This window comes from Citrus clementina, unplaced genomic scaffold (assembly GCF_000493195.1).
Source record: "Citrus clementina cultivar Clemenules unplaced genomic scaffold, Citrus_clementina_v1.0 scaffold_6, whole genome shotgun sequence".
Classification (NCBI taxonomy): Eukaryota; Viridiplantae; Streptophyta; class Magnoliopsida; order Sapindales; family Rutaceae; genus Citrus; species Citrus x clementina.
The window spans coordinates 24,078,088-24,093,022 of NW_006262139.1; the positions used below are offsets into that span (position 1 = coordinate 24,078,088).

Below are 14,935 nucleotides of genomic sequence, written 5' to 3' on the forward strand. Positions count from 1 at the left end.
CATTGTGGTCCGCAAATTAAATGCATCGTCATCCTGTGGCCTCTGCAAATTATGTTTCTTTTCAGTATGACCCACCAACTTCCCAAGTCTGCTCTGCCCCCAAGCCCATTGACCACAAAATTCTTGGAGGCAATGCTAGGCAGCCGAAGCTCAACTCGGGTCCATATTACTGTAGCCCAGCACCAGTAATTGTCATTTACTCGGAACACCCTATGTATAATTTCTTCACGTCATGATCATACAGCAGTTTCTTGCGTTTGCTCATGGACAAGCAAGTAATACTTCTCTAACACCGGCCATGTTCATCTTTGGTGAGACTATGATTAACAGTGAAAACAACAACTACATAATGACCATTGCACGAGCAAACTATAAGCATCCTTATGGGATTGATTTTGGCTATCCTACTGACCGCTTCTGCAACGGTATCAGTGCTGCTGATTGTGCAGGTACTTACAAGAAATATACACATCATTTTCATTTAGCAAGGACGTTACTGCTTTATATAGTAAGAAAGTTCTTTACATTTTGCAGCTCGTTACCTTGGTTTGCCATTTATTCCACCTTGACTATGTCCGCTGTCTGAAGGTAAAAACATCATGAAGGGACTAATTACGCATCTGCTGCGACTGGGATTCCTGACGAGAACGGGCGACATTATGTCAATTCCATATTTTCAGTTCATTGTATGTTACTTGGTTTAACTATTTTATAAAGTTGCACTAGAAATACTTCTCTTCCATTTTAGCTCAGTGTTTACCACAATTTAACTCCTTACTCATGAGGCCAGCAAATTGTTCAGTACCCTTGTTGACAAAATTTTGAACGTATGTAGAAAAATAATCACATCAGTGCACAGTAAGTTTAGTATAGCATATGAAGCAAGTAAATTACGTGCAGAAAAAGACTAGGCTAGTGACTGGACACACCTTCTAATCTCAGTTCTATATACCTCTAAAGTGCAGAAAAAGACAAGGCCAATGACCCAAACACCTTATCTCAGTTTCTATAGACCTCCTAAACTAACTTGTCCCCTTCATTTCATAAATAACTGATCTCAATATTTGAAAACTATGTTACTAAAAGATTTGACTCAAAGTATTACTATTTTCTGGGAGCAAGGATAACATGTTAAGGATAGATCACTCTATTTAAGACCACAATCATGTACAACCAATTTTCCAAAAACCAACCGATCTAACCCAGTACATTGCCAAATCACTATTCCTTATTAGTATAGGCAGCAATGACTATATAAACAATTATCTCCAGCCAAGCACGTATGCCAGCAGTCAAATCTATAGCGGAGAAGGTTTTGCAGTTCTCATAATAAATAATTTCTCAGAGCAATTATCAGTATGTCCTTATCATAAGCCTTGAGGGAGTGTGTGTGTTTGTATGTAAGTTTATCTTGTATCGTATTTTGTCATATAAAATGTTTATATTATTCTAGGAAGATGGTTTGAGAAGGCAATATATCAATCATGAAATTAGGAAAGGAATGGAATGTACATCTTCCCAGAAAATGGCTTCACATCTTCCTAGAAAATGACTTCAGCTCCACCTAATCTCATACATTCTCTCAAGATAATACAATAACAACCAATATCAGGTACACTTACAGAGATATTATAGATTCCCAAAAGGACATGGATGGAGTGCAGACCAAACCATACCTGATTTGAATATAATCAGAAGTAGCTTATATAAGTAAACCAGACAAAGTGGCATAAAAGTGATGCCTGAACTACGGGACTAAGTGGTTATCATCTTGGCTCCACCGGATTAAATTCTCTCAACTGCCCAGTAGTCATCTTTGTAACACCTGTATCACAAAGAACCCGAGAATTCTGTAGACCCAACGTTTATTAACAAAGAATATATTGCGTGGTTCATGCAAATATATATCTACCTGCAAGAATTTCTCCATTATTTTGCTCTTTTCTTTTTCCGAGGTTACATGTATGCTGAAATGCCCAAAGTAGAAAGCTTTATCCGAGCAAGAATTAAAAAAACTAGGTTATGTAACCTAAAAAAACGTAGCCCGGATACATTTCACAATAAAATGTAACAAAAATACAAGTGGATTGTGACAGAACTTGTGCGTGCTAAATATTTACAAGCAGCTTAAGAAAAATCCTCCATTTCTAACTCAATGTGTAACTGCTTAGGAAAAAGCTGAATACTAACCTGAAAAATGATAATAAAATAATAACCATAAATGATATTTTCTTGTATCTCTAGAAATTGTACATCTTGGGAGTGCGGAAAACGGTGTGTGCTAGACTTGGACCACTTGGTTGCATACCCAGCAAATATCTTTGGCAAGCAGCAACAACAGCTGTAATTGAGCAGGTCAACAACTTGGTTACAATATTCAACAGCATCTCATTCAGCTCACCTTTTGTCTTCTTTCAATTCATCAATACTGAAATTTTTCAAGACTCAGCATCAGTGTTGCAAGTTCTTCAGCCTCTCTATCATTCAAATTTCTTTTAAAATTGGACCTCCAATTCCAATTATTCTGGAAACAATTGAAACGTTCCTAGAAAGGCATAATATGTACAAATGGGGGAATTTCTCACAACAAAAAAACACCCCTCTATTTATCCTCCCAAAAACGATTGTACTTCCCATTTCCCACTTCTAAGGCAACATGATTAAGAAAATTAGGGTAGTCCTTAGATATAGCTTTCCGAGGGTTTCTATTGAATATTTCAAATACTATTCAATCTAAATATAACTTTTTCACAACCAAAAAAAAAAAAAAAATCGACATCAACCCTTCTTTTAATTTTCTGACCCTTTTTGCATTTCCAAATGAAAAATTTATCTAAATAGTACAATGGCACCAATTTCCAAGGTTTCTCGTCACAAACAAAGCTTGTTGTGGAAACGTGAGATATGGAGGGCATCTTACCTGCCTTCCCCTGCAGCAACCATGGGCTAACAGAAATCAATACATCTTCTGGGATCCTTTCATCCAAAGGAAACTGCCAATGCAATTGTAGTTGATAAAAGTAACAAACACTTGCTTTTCAATAAGCATTGACCACCTGGCAGAACTATAGAGGATATAAGAGAGAAGAAAAGTCCAGTGTAACAGCCTTCATTTCTATTACTCAACAGTATGGCGGCCTTTATTTCTATTACTACTCTAGTTTTCATGTAGATGATGCAAGAGAGCAACAAAATACATGGCATTGCCATACTATCTAAAAAAGCTTCAGTAAACCAAATCTGTAGAACATTTTCATTCTTCCTTGATTAAGGTGACTGTTAGTCTTACCATGAAGCTGATGGCCCAATCAAAAGAGGACATCATTATCTCCAAAACATCTAGACTTGTTTTAAAACAAGGCTACCAAGCTAGTAGAGAAACTAAAGCAGCCAAAAAGAGTACAGATTAATTCTCTGTGAAAAGCATTTCGTAAGAATTAGAAACGATCAAACTGAATAACTCCAGCCATGATGCACCCTATCCCACAAGAGACTCTTCTTGCTGCTGGACATGAAGAAACACTCACTCTTCTTGCTGCTGGACATGAAGAAACACTCATACCGGATTACTTGAGAAAGAATTATGGTGAAAATTGCAGTTTGTCCAACAAAATTGCTGTACAAATCAACAAAGGAGTACTCTTATCCAACAATTGTGAAATCTCCACGTAACTCCATGCAAAATATGACAAAAACTCAGGGAAAAGATCGGTTGACACCCCCTACTTGGCTAGATATTCGACAGATTACAGATGGGACATGGAAAGAATGATTAAAACCCCTACGATTTCACCTGAGCATGGGAATAAAATTAAAATTTTGTGACAAATCAATTAGTGATGTACATTTGAGTACCCCTTTAACCATCATAAATAATTTCAAGTAACTTTTGAAGTTCTAACCATATTTACTTGAGAAGCAGTGATAATACAAATTACACCATGCTATCCTTGACTAAAAATCTAAAAGGGTTCGTTATATATCTTTTAGCTACTTATGTCAATTTCAGAAGAAGGGAAAAAGGACAATAGTTCTAAATTTGAGCAAAAGAAGCAGCACAAAAAAAAACCAGCTAACTTAAGCAACAAAGGCTCGAGATATATGAACAAGAGTCAACACTAGACGATTGTATAAATGAACCAACATGAATAAATAATAAGAAAGTAACAAAATTTCAATATAAGATACTTGCAAGTGCTAAACAATTTCAAAAAGTGTACAAAAACTTTAAAGGTAAAAAGAAGGAAAAATTCTTCTTACAATTGTGCCTAGGCATTAGCATACATTTAAGTACATTCTATATTTAGCCCAGCTCTATTCCAGTTATAAATTACAACAGGGCGCCCATTCCATATGCACAGAGCCCAGACCAGACGATGCCAAGGAATGCTTTCTAGAAAATTCAGTGACAAAACCTGCTTGGCTGCTTCCAAGCGTAATTACTCTATTCACCATAATGGTGTGACGTAAGCACATGCTCCACCCTTCATACTGATGCAACATGCAAAACTCAATGAATTTGGATCATAAATCAGCCAGAAAAGGTCAGAGAACTTTGGGAGGATCCGTCAGACAATCAGAAGCGGAATTAGTAAAAGAGGAGGTTAAAAGTGAAGATTATACCCTCATAAACCTCTCAATAGAAAATAAAATGTTAAGCCCCGAAGCTAAAAATTTCCAGCTCAATAGATGGAAGCATCAAATCTTGGCTCATAAAAGCAGACCTGGCTATTATACGACTGAAGAGCACATCCAGCAATCCAAGACCAAGCTTTCTTATCCACATCGTAAAGAAGGCCCTTCCCTTGGTTCCATGATGTAAAACAGATTAAATTATCCTGTCCAAAGCACTCAAATCTTTCAGCTGATAGCCTTAATAAAGCTCGAAAATACTTTGGCGGCATCCTACTCATCTCCACCCACATAATCTTTGAATGATCCAATTCCCAAATTCTCATGCTCTGGAGGGTACTATAGAGACCAATCCTTCCAACAAGAAACAGACGCTTCTGTGTACCAGCAACCAAATACCCGTCTAACAAGGAACGGGGGAACTTCGCCGGGATGTGTTCCCAGTAACCTGTGTCTAGCCTGTACATCATCAAACCCAGTGGCGAAAGAGTTTCCAAATACAACCGGGAGTCACAATACGCCATCTTTGAAGAGCAAAGATTAACTGCAGGCATTATCTGGTGGACAGCCCATCTGTCAAGTTTTGAATCATACACTTCAGTGGGCAATGACTTGTCACCATATATATCACTAGTCGCAATCACTTTGAATGAACGGTCCACCCGGTCAACAACCATTATCAACTGTCTTTGCTGATTATAATGCATGCTCGGCAATGTCCTCCATGATTGGGTAAGCGGATTGCACACGAGTGTTCTGAAAGTTAGCCCATCAAGCCCAGAAAAACAAACAAGACCACCTGAAGAACCAACCAACCAGAATGCCCACAGAGGCAAAAAATTAAATGGAATCCTATACCATGTTTTCAGCGGCAAGCTAAAAACTGAGCATTGCAGTGTCTGAGAGTTCTTCCAAAATGTAAGAAGACAAGGCCCATGAGATGGCACTTGTGAATGAAATTTAAGAAAACTACTATCCTGAAGTATAGAATTCCACCGTCTACAAACAGAACGAAGCCGAAAGATCATAAAAGGAGGAACCCTGGCTAAAATCTCATTCAACAAGTCTTCAGGCAACATCGCCCAGATGTTATCTTCCATTTGGACATCTGGATGGATTGCTTTACCAAATGTAGCTGCCGTTTCCTCATCTAAACCACGAGGTTTTGTCTTAATCACCTTTTGCCTAGAAGGGCTAGTATTTCTCGATCCGACACGACCCATAGGGCTTGTGTTTCTTGAACCACCACCCCTAATAGGTGACACTTGCTTAGGACACCTCTCTTGTGAACTAGATACTGTAGCTTCCCCGGACCTAGAATCAGAAGCTTGACCAATGCCTTCCATGTTAACAATCCCTAAAGACTCAATTAACCAAAGATAAGCTCTTATATACACCAAATGTATACTCTATTCCAAGTTTTACACACCAAAAACATCCAAACTTTCAAGCTCAAGGGCATTCAGTCACAACCCAATAAGAAATTCTGATCGGAAACACCAAATGTAAGCTCCCAATTCACTTTCCAGATAACAAAAATTCAAACTTTCAAGCTCAAATATTGATTTCAAGCCTCAAACAACAATACCCATAATCCCAAACAATCAAATAACAACTGTCCTTCAAAAGCCCTAACATTTAGCCAGATCCCCAAATGACCCACTTTCAATAAATGGTAAAATTAAATCAACAACTATATATTAAATGAGCTACAGAGCGAAGATCAACTAACAATAATTCAAAGATCGAAACTTTGAGGGTTATTTAGCAGGTGGGTTACCTTTGAATTCAAGAATCATGAAACTCACTTTTGGCTTTTAGTGGGATAAAGCTTCCTCAGAGAACTCAAAAGAAGAAAACTTGGGCATTGAAATGAGAGAAGAAAGAAGCCAACCCAAAAGACTTTTTTTTTTTTCCTAACATTGCTTCTGATTTGTTTTGTCATTTATTTGGTGTAATTAGTGAAAAAAAATTGATTTTTGGAGATACTTTATGCTGTGCCATCTGTTGATCCTGATTATGATGCTTGTCCAATCAATGCTTGCCATTTCAGCAAACTTTCAAAATTCGTTAGTCAATACGCCATGACAATGCGATTTCATTTCAATTAGTTAATATGGACAGTCAATTTATTAATGAAATTAGGTTTTTATTGATTTGTTTCTTTTTAGTTTTTGTTTTTCCTTACCTATCCAATAATAATAATAATAATAATAAAAAGCTGGAGTGTTACGTATTTTGACAAATACTTTAAAATAACCCTCTTATTAAAATGTATAAAATCAATGGAGTCTATATTAAATTATATTTTAACATATGAAAAATAAATTTATAAAATTTCCTTTAAAATGAAGACTAGAAATCCTCAAGAGTTTAAATATACATATACAGAGATAAATAAAAGTTAACAATGGAGATTATTAGAATGGACGGTGAGGATCGATGGGCAATTATGAGAAGAGAAATGTTTGTGACGGAGAATATTTTTGTTTCGTTTAAAAGAATTATAAAATACAAGTTAATCGGGTCCACTAAATGCTGTTGATCTTTCATCGTTGGGCTCCACTAACGCATCAAGCGGTTGTTGATATCTTTGATTAAAAAACAGTTGTTCGTTCAACTGACGCTCCGAGTGGGGCCTACCTGATAGCGCGCCCCTTCAATTTAAGCATGACCAAAAAATATTTAATTAAAAAATTGTGGAAAATAATTGTTGTCACAAAAAATTTGAGGCCCCTTCAATTTAAGTTTTGGAGTTGTTTTTTAAAACTTAAAAAACAAGGAATACTGAAAATTGTAAGAAAATGTGTTTGCCAAATCTTATCTAATATATATATATATATATATATATGGATATTATTCTAGCTTTTAGTTCAAAATTTGAAAACAATTTAAAATTTGTTTTTCCGTGTTTTCATTCAACAGTTTCCAAATCAAATATTATATTAAACACATTTTTAAAATACTCAAAATGGTAAGAGTTCAAATCAAGTTTTTGAATTACGGATTTAAATGAAGAAGTATTTAGTGTTAAATTTAAAATGCATTTTCAATTTTAAGAACGATGATGATTTTATTAAGGAAACAAAAAGAATAAATAATCTTATATTTAAAAGTAATTTATTTTATCATAGGCGTTGCTCGACTAAACATGAATGTTTCTTGTGTTCGCAATCATCTAAAGAGAAATTTTAAAATACATCATAGGTATCATATTAGTCGTACAATAAAAAAATCATGTTATGTATTTACTATGAAAAAATATCATGCAAGTAGTTGTTATATTAAATTTAAATACATATATCATACATGTATTAGTTAGTTGTATTATCTTGACAACAAAGAACAAAGTTATAATTCTTAAATCTAAATACACAGGGAGAGACATTTGTTGATTAGGTGATATCGAAGTTTCCTCACCTGCAAATTTTTTTTTTAAAAATTCAATAAAATGTATGGAGGCAATTGTAGTCAATTATAAATTTATAAATTCATATTCTTATTACACCAACTATAATTATCTAAGTAGAGTCTTGACAAAATTTTATTGTAAATATCATTAATCTGCATTCAAATATTTTTTAAAAAAAAAGCAGAATTAAAAATCATTTTATTTTTGGGTTATCGTCAATTAGCGATTTGAATTTTGAAGCATCATGCCACTCTGGCAATGAATCGAGGCATGGACAATTCAAGCCACAACCAGAGCCCCATAAATATTGTGTTACGTGAGGCCACCACCTTTCAAATAACACCACTACTAACCCATAATTGAATTATTATTTTTTTTTGGTTATAAGATGAACACCCCATCATTGAATTTTGAGACGATAAATCTTATCAAAGCAAGGCTTACATGAAAAGAGGGCCCAAATAGATAAAATAAAGTATACATATATATATATATATTAAGCAAAAAAATGGAGAAAATATACAATAATTAAATTAATGGGAAATTTTAATAGACAGACATTTTATGGTACATTCGACAGTGTTCTTCACTGTCTAGTTTATTACAATATAGGATGTAACCACCGCAAAAATTCATAAGATCTATGATTGAGCATGGTCTACTATATTTAAATAACACGGAGAAATGCGCAGTTTCTCTCTAATTATTTTAATTTACCGCCAAAGTTAGGAATAAGTTTTTAAAAGCTCCATTTGACAAAATTATTATTTTGTCAACGATTTAGTATTGATATCATAGTAAATTAGTTGAAATAAAATTTTATATTTTACGAAGAACATAGTGACATCAACAATTTCCTTATCGAATTAGATAAAAAATGAACCACAAGCATCTTTTGTGACAACAATGCCCTTGTGCCTTTTTTTTATTCATGATGTAACAGTGAGTATTGATAAAATTACAAAACTTAAAGAGTCTGCCACTGGATGATAATACCATCCATCTAATCGAAATCAAAGAATTATAAAGACAGTGCTACTTTTGTATGAATTAAAATCTCTTAATTTATTATGTGATCAAGACTTGTCTAATATATTCGCCACTAATTTAGTATCTTGTGTTAGATATATATATATATATGGAATGAAAAACAAGACATTTTTTTTTTTGTTTTGGGATATAGTAGATAGAAAAACACACTATAGACGATTTTTAATCGTGGATACATATGCACTTTTATTATACTAAAACAACTCTCATTTTTAGTATTAAACCAATACCAATTCATGCAAATTAAATATTTTAATCGAGAATTGGCCCAAGTAAAGATTTTTAATTTAATAACAGGGAAAAGAGAAGTAAAAAAATAATCAAAATTAAAACTGTAAAAAAAAATTCCAAAACATTAAACATTTACAACTGCTTCTTGCGTTCTAGCCGGAGGGCTCTCACTCTACTGGGCGAGCATTTCTTGCCAAATCATTCAGAGAAGTTGGTAATTGACGCAAAGCACTAACTTAATATACCTTCTTTTCGGTAGTGCGAAGTTAAATAAACTTAAAAAATATTCAAATAAGAATTCGTCCCCACGTGCAAACATTAATTTATCATCCGGATGGAACTGAAAAAATTGAACAAACTCTTATCTATATTTCAAAACCATTTGGACGTCTGCGCCTGAGCGCCATTAATTCTTCAAATAAGTTCAACCCTTCAACACCTGCGGTGACTTCAGGTGGTTCAAAAAATTGAAAAAACTTTCCTTTGCCTTCTCTATCAAAACTGTCCTGGATACCAATGAATCACCGTCCTAAAAACACTACCACCAGCAGCAAGCAAAATTTAGATTGTTAATTTAAGCTAGTAATAGTATATATAAAACAATAGAGAACGACGAGACTTATCTCAATGACGATCGATCTTACTACAAATAATATAGCTCTCAAATAGACGTTACCCGATAGCTTCCCTGAGAACAAGATTAGCTTCATCAATCAAGCGATAAGTCTATTCCAAGACAGAATCCTTGAAGTCTGGATTGGGGCCACAGGTGAATTCAAGCTTGAGTTCCTCAGAATCATTAATCCTACGCCACTTAATGTCTGTTAGATACTTGACCATGGCGATACCAAATAAAAAATTAAATAAAAATAAAAAACTTAATACTCAAGTAACTTACTTCTGGATGAAGCAAATGGTAATATCTCATTGCAATGAGCCAGAAAATTAATCCAAGTACTTTTCTCTCTGCATTGTGAGTTTATGTACATAAACAATCAAATATAATTCCACGAGGAATTTGCCACTATAATATTTTAAGGAGTTTCATAATTCCTATTTTGATATGCAAAGGGTGTCTTTGTTAGCCTTATCCTCTTCCTAGACCATTGCACCATAATTTGGGGCCCCTTGGACTTCATTAACACCGCTAATAATATCACATCCCTGCAAGAACACTACAACCAACTGTTAGTAATTAAAAAAAAAAAAAAAATCTTCTTCAAAAGCATTATCGCTTTTATATATCAAGCCTATATAGCATTCAAAAGAAAATACTTTGATTTATTAAAAAAAAAAATGATAATATCACCGCTGATAATATTTGTACGGTTAGTGTACTAATAAGATGTTTTTATCATTTGATTTGCAAGTTTCCAATTTTTGAAGTAGAATGATGTTCGTTTGTTACAATCTTAATCTTAACGTTACACCTACTGAGATTTTTTATGGTTTGACGAACTTTCTTAAAGAGTTTAGAGAAGAATTCAAAAGAAAACGGAGGAAAAAAAAGAAAGAGATAGATAAAAAAGAAAAAAATAATGACAATATGTCTGTCGGTTAATTTTAGAATTTTAACTAGTTTAAAAATGATGTGTTTAGAATTTTAATTAGTGTAGACAGTGAGTTCTTATATTTATTAAGGTAAATTAAGAATAGATCTAATCCTATTTATAAAGTTATTTAATTACTATATATTAAAATTTCTTAAAAAAATTAAATTATGAGAGGATCCAAATCCCTCGTAATAATGCCTACAGAATTGCACCTTTAAAAATTCACGATGTATGTTCAATCATACAAAGCTTGAAACATGTCACTAGATAATATAAATTGTCCGTCCAATCAAGCTCAACGAATGTCAAACCATACAAAACTACTTTTGTAAGAATGAAATCTCAGAAAGTGGAAACCCCACAAAATTTAAGAGCAAAAAATCATGCCCAAATTTGAAAAGAAAATTGATGCAATAATGTCATGTACAAATGCTATGGCCCATGAAAGCTAACAATTTGAAAAGAAAGATAAGTAGAAGATGACTATCAAGTCCTTGTATTCTTGAATGATTGATAAGTGGAGCCTTTTGTGAATTGAAATTCTTTAAATTTGTCACTAAATGTCAAAATATATTGAGACATTCATTTGCAATTATGAGACAAGTGCTTCAATTTTCTCTCCCCCCCCCCCCCCCCCTTTGTGACCCGAACCCCATCTCGCATTTTTTCTAATTTGTCCTGACCCCACCTTGTGACTATGTGACTGCAAGTGTACAACCATGTGTGATGGTTTGAATTTTATTTTAAACGTATCATTTGTGCAAAATTCAATTTGATTGAAGAATTATAGGTGTTCGTCATCAAATTTGCCTCATCTGTCTTTATAATTCTACGGATGTTTAAGTAAAAATTAGTTGGTTTGTGGTATGAATAGATATGAATATTTTGTTTATGAAAAATAAAGAATTAAAAAAGTCATTATGTATATATACACATTACAAACACAACATTTTTTACAAGTATAATCTTGAAAACAAGTTCAAAGGAACATAAAAGCGATGGCATAGATTATATTTTATTTTAAATCCATTTGAATATTTCAAATTGTTTGGCATGAAAGAGTTGAGAGGTTGGAATATATATAATTCCATTTTATATTTTTCCTTTTGGCATTTACCAGCGCGTGTGTTTGTTCTTAAAAAATAAACAAATTCTCCAATAATTCATTATTCATTCAAATGGAACCTACTTTGCTTTTTATACAAAACTTGTATCGTCTAATATCTATTGTATTTGTTATATCCTCTCTATCTCTAAATGATTTTCATTTTTTTAATTTCATAGGTTGTGTGGCTTTTTATTTCCTACATTTGACTGACAACTAAGTTTAATGCCCCTAAAAAAAAATATAAGTTAAAAATTATATCTAAGCTTTGTCCACCTCTAATTTTAAAATTGTAAAAGAAAAAAAATACAAAATGTAATAAAACCTTGTGACTAAACAAAATAACATTATTTTAGGTAGCGTTTATTTTTTATAGGTTTGAATTTTCCTAAAGTGTGAATGAGTTTGAATACAAATGTTCGAATGATTTTTTTTTCCTATTATATGAATATAAGTGGCATCTAATTTATTTTTATAATTTAAAAATATTTTAAAGCTAGTCATTTGACATTTATGTTATTGTTAATTTATATAATAATTATATTTATTAGAGATGTTTTAGAATATAATATAAACTTCATATTTAGACATTTTTCCATCCAAATGAAAGTCACAAAAATTTAAATTTTTGTTTCAGATGTAAATGTTTAAAAATTATACATAAGTTATAAAAAGTAAATAAACAAATTTTTAAAAAGGTATGAAATTAATAAAATTCCAAACTTTATATGTTTAATTAGTAAATTAGATTATTTAAAGGTAATTTTTCACTAAATACTTTCAAATTTACATTAAAAAATTATTTTGTTTTTGAGAAAATAATTTCGCAAAAAATGCATCCAGGTGAAACTCAGACGATTATGCAAAAATGTCGGCTCCCTTATCCCAAAGCAAAAGTCAAAAAAATGATGCGGAGAGGAGATTCACTTGTGCACATTAATTAATGGCTGCCCATATGATTACTTAAATTTATTTATCATTATTTGCTGGCTGTGTGATCTTATGCATATAATTTAGCAAAAGGATGCATGTTTCAATATTATTATGTATAAAAAAAAAGTTCGAAGCTTGCAAAGGCGAGGCTATTATTGATTCTATGAGTATCATTTTGATTAATTTATTGTTTTCGCGTGCAAACCCATAGATCTTATCTTAAAACAATTTAGTTTTTAGTATTAAAAAAGATAAAAATGTTACGATCTTTTTATTATTTGATTAATCAAGTGAATAATGAATAATAATTAATTCAAATGATGGCAATAAAGTGTTCATAGATATTACTAATAAATGTGATACTTAAGGATCAATATTAGTATTTTAAAAAAAGGAAAAACACAAACTTCCCAATTTAATAACGTCACATAATATGATGTAAGAATTTTAGATCAGATATGAGTTGTGTTGAAATTTTAAAGACCCAACATATGGGCAAAACAATGTTAGTTTTTGATATTGTATATTAAGATGAATTTACAAAAACAATCCAACTCAAAGTTTCTTTTTTTTTAAAAAAAAAAAACTATATAAGAGTGTTTTTGAAAGTATCAAAATGATATTATCAATTTTTTTTTAATAGTTAAACCTTACCGAATAAACCAACTGTTTTTAATCATTTATTGTGACAACAAAAACTTTAAATACAACATCATTCAAGAATCTTTAATTACAAAGTGTATGTATGTACGTATAATCCTTTTCTCACATTTTTTTTTTCATATGAACATACTATTAAATTATATAATTTAATAGAGTCATTATTTAATTAATTATAAAAATGTATGAATTAATATTATGTTGCATTAAAAAAATACACGTACTTATATATATTTGAGTGAGAGCATTGTCATTTTAATAAAATAAGAATATTATTAATAGATAAATTTTTGATATATTAATAACTAAAAAAATAATTTTTAACATATTAAAATTTATATTTTACTGAAATTATCATTTTGTTAACGTAAAGAAAAAGGACTTTCTGGAGAGCGAAAAAGGCAAGCCGTGAGTGAGTGCCTAATAAGGCCACAAAACAACTGAGCAATAAAAAACAAGAATCCTAAAATCACCGCCTGGTGACGGACCTGTCCATACACGTCTTTTTCCAGCTAGCCGTTACAAATCTCACCGTAGACTACATTAATCCGACGGCCACAAAAACAATAAATTAAAGAAAATGTCATAATAACAATAAACTCCCTGATCTTTTACATATTTATGACTAACTATGGATGACATGGCATTTTGATTCATATTGTTGTGTTTGTGTATTTTTTATTTTATTTTATTTTTTTGAAACTGAAGATAATACAAACTAAACTAATTTATTAAGGGTGGGGCTATTTGAACCCACCAATTTACTCAATAAACCTATTTACTAAATAAACCCATCTTTAAATTTAAAAATTTTAAATTTTACTCAGTAAACCCACTAAAATACCTAATATGCCCTTTCTAAACCCAGTTTTTATAATAATAGTGATTTTACTCATTAAACCCATAATATTCATTTATAAACCCATTAGATTGGAAATTGATTATTAATTGAAAACTTAATAATCAATTTTGAGTGAATGGCCCTCGTTCAAGGACAAATGAATCAAAACATTCTAAATGGAGAAAATAGTTGTCATCATGAAATTATTTTTTTGAGTTATATTATAGTGGTGAGAAAAATCTTGTATGATGGTATGAAAATCTAATATGAGGAATTTGAGAAAAAATAATTTTTTCAGAATTTGGGAAAAAACAATAATTGATTATTAATTGAAAATTTAATCATCAATATTAATTAAACAATTTTGAGTGAGGGGTCATTCCCAAACGAATCATAACAATTAAACAATTAATCCTACATAAAATCAATATCCATCAAATCAATAACAATTAATTTTGTTACTTTGAATCAACTCACATGTGCCTATTTAACAATATATATGGCTTGAGAGAAGAATC

General features: G+C 31.9%; 1 protein-coding gene and 1 pseudogene across 1 annotated transcript; one reads left to right on the forward strand and one right to left on the reverse strand.

Moving 5' to 3' along the window:
- The first annotated feature begins 232 nt into the window (after window positions 1-232).
- LOC18038938 lies at window positions 233-3,323 on the forward strand (annotated as a pseudogene).
- An 882-nt stretch (window positions 3,324-4,205) lies between these two features.
- On the reverse strand, window positions 4,206-6,538 carry LOC18038939 (F-box/kelch-repeat protein At5g15710). The gene has a single exon (XM_006430920.2). The coding sequence runs from the start codon at window positions 5,976-5,978 to the stop codon at window positions 4,683-4,685; it is 1,296 nt and encodes a 431-aa protein (XP_006430983.1). The 5' UTR covers window positions 5,979-6,538; the 3' UTR covers window positions 4,206-4,682.
- Between the last annotated feature and the right edge of the window lie 8,397 nt (window positions 6,539-14,935).

What these genes read in the sequence shown, in the direction of transcription:
- LOC18038939 (XM_006430920.2), bottom strand. Translation starts at nt 5,978, where the DNA reads ATGGAAGGCATTGGTCAAGCTTCTGATTCTAGGTCCGGGGAAGCTACA.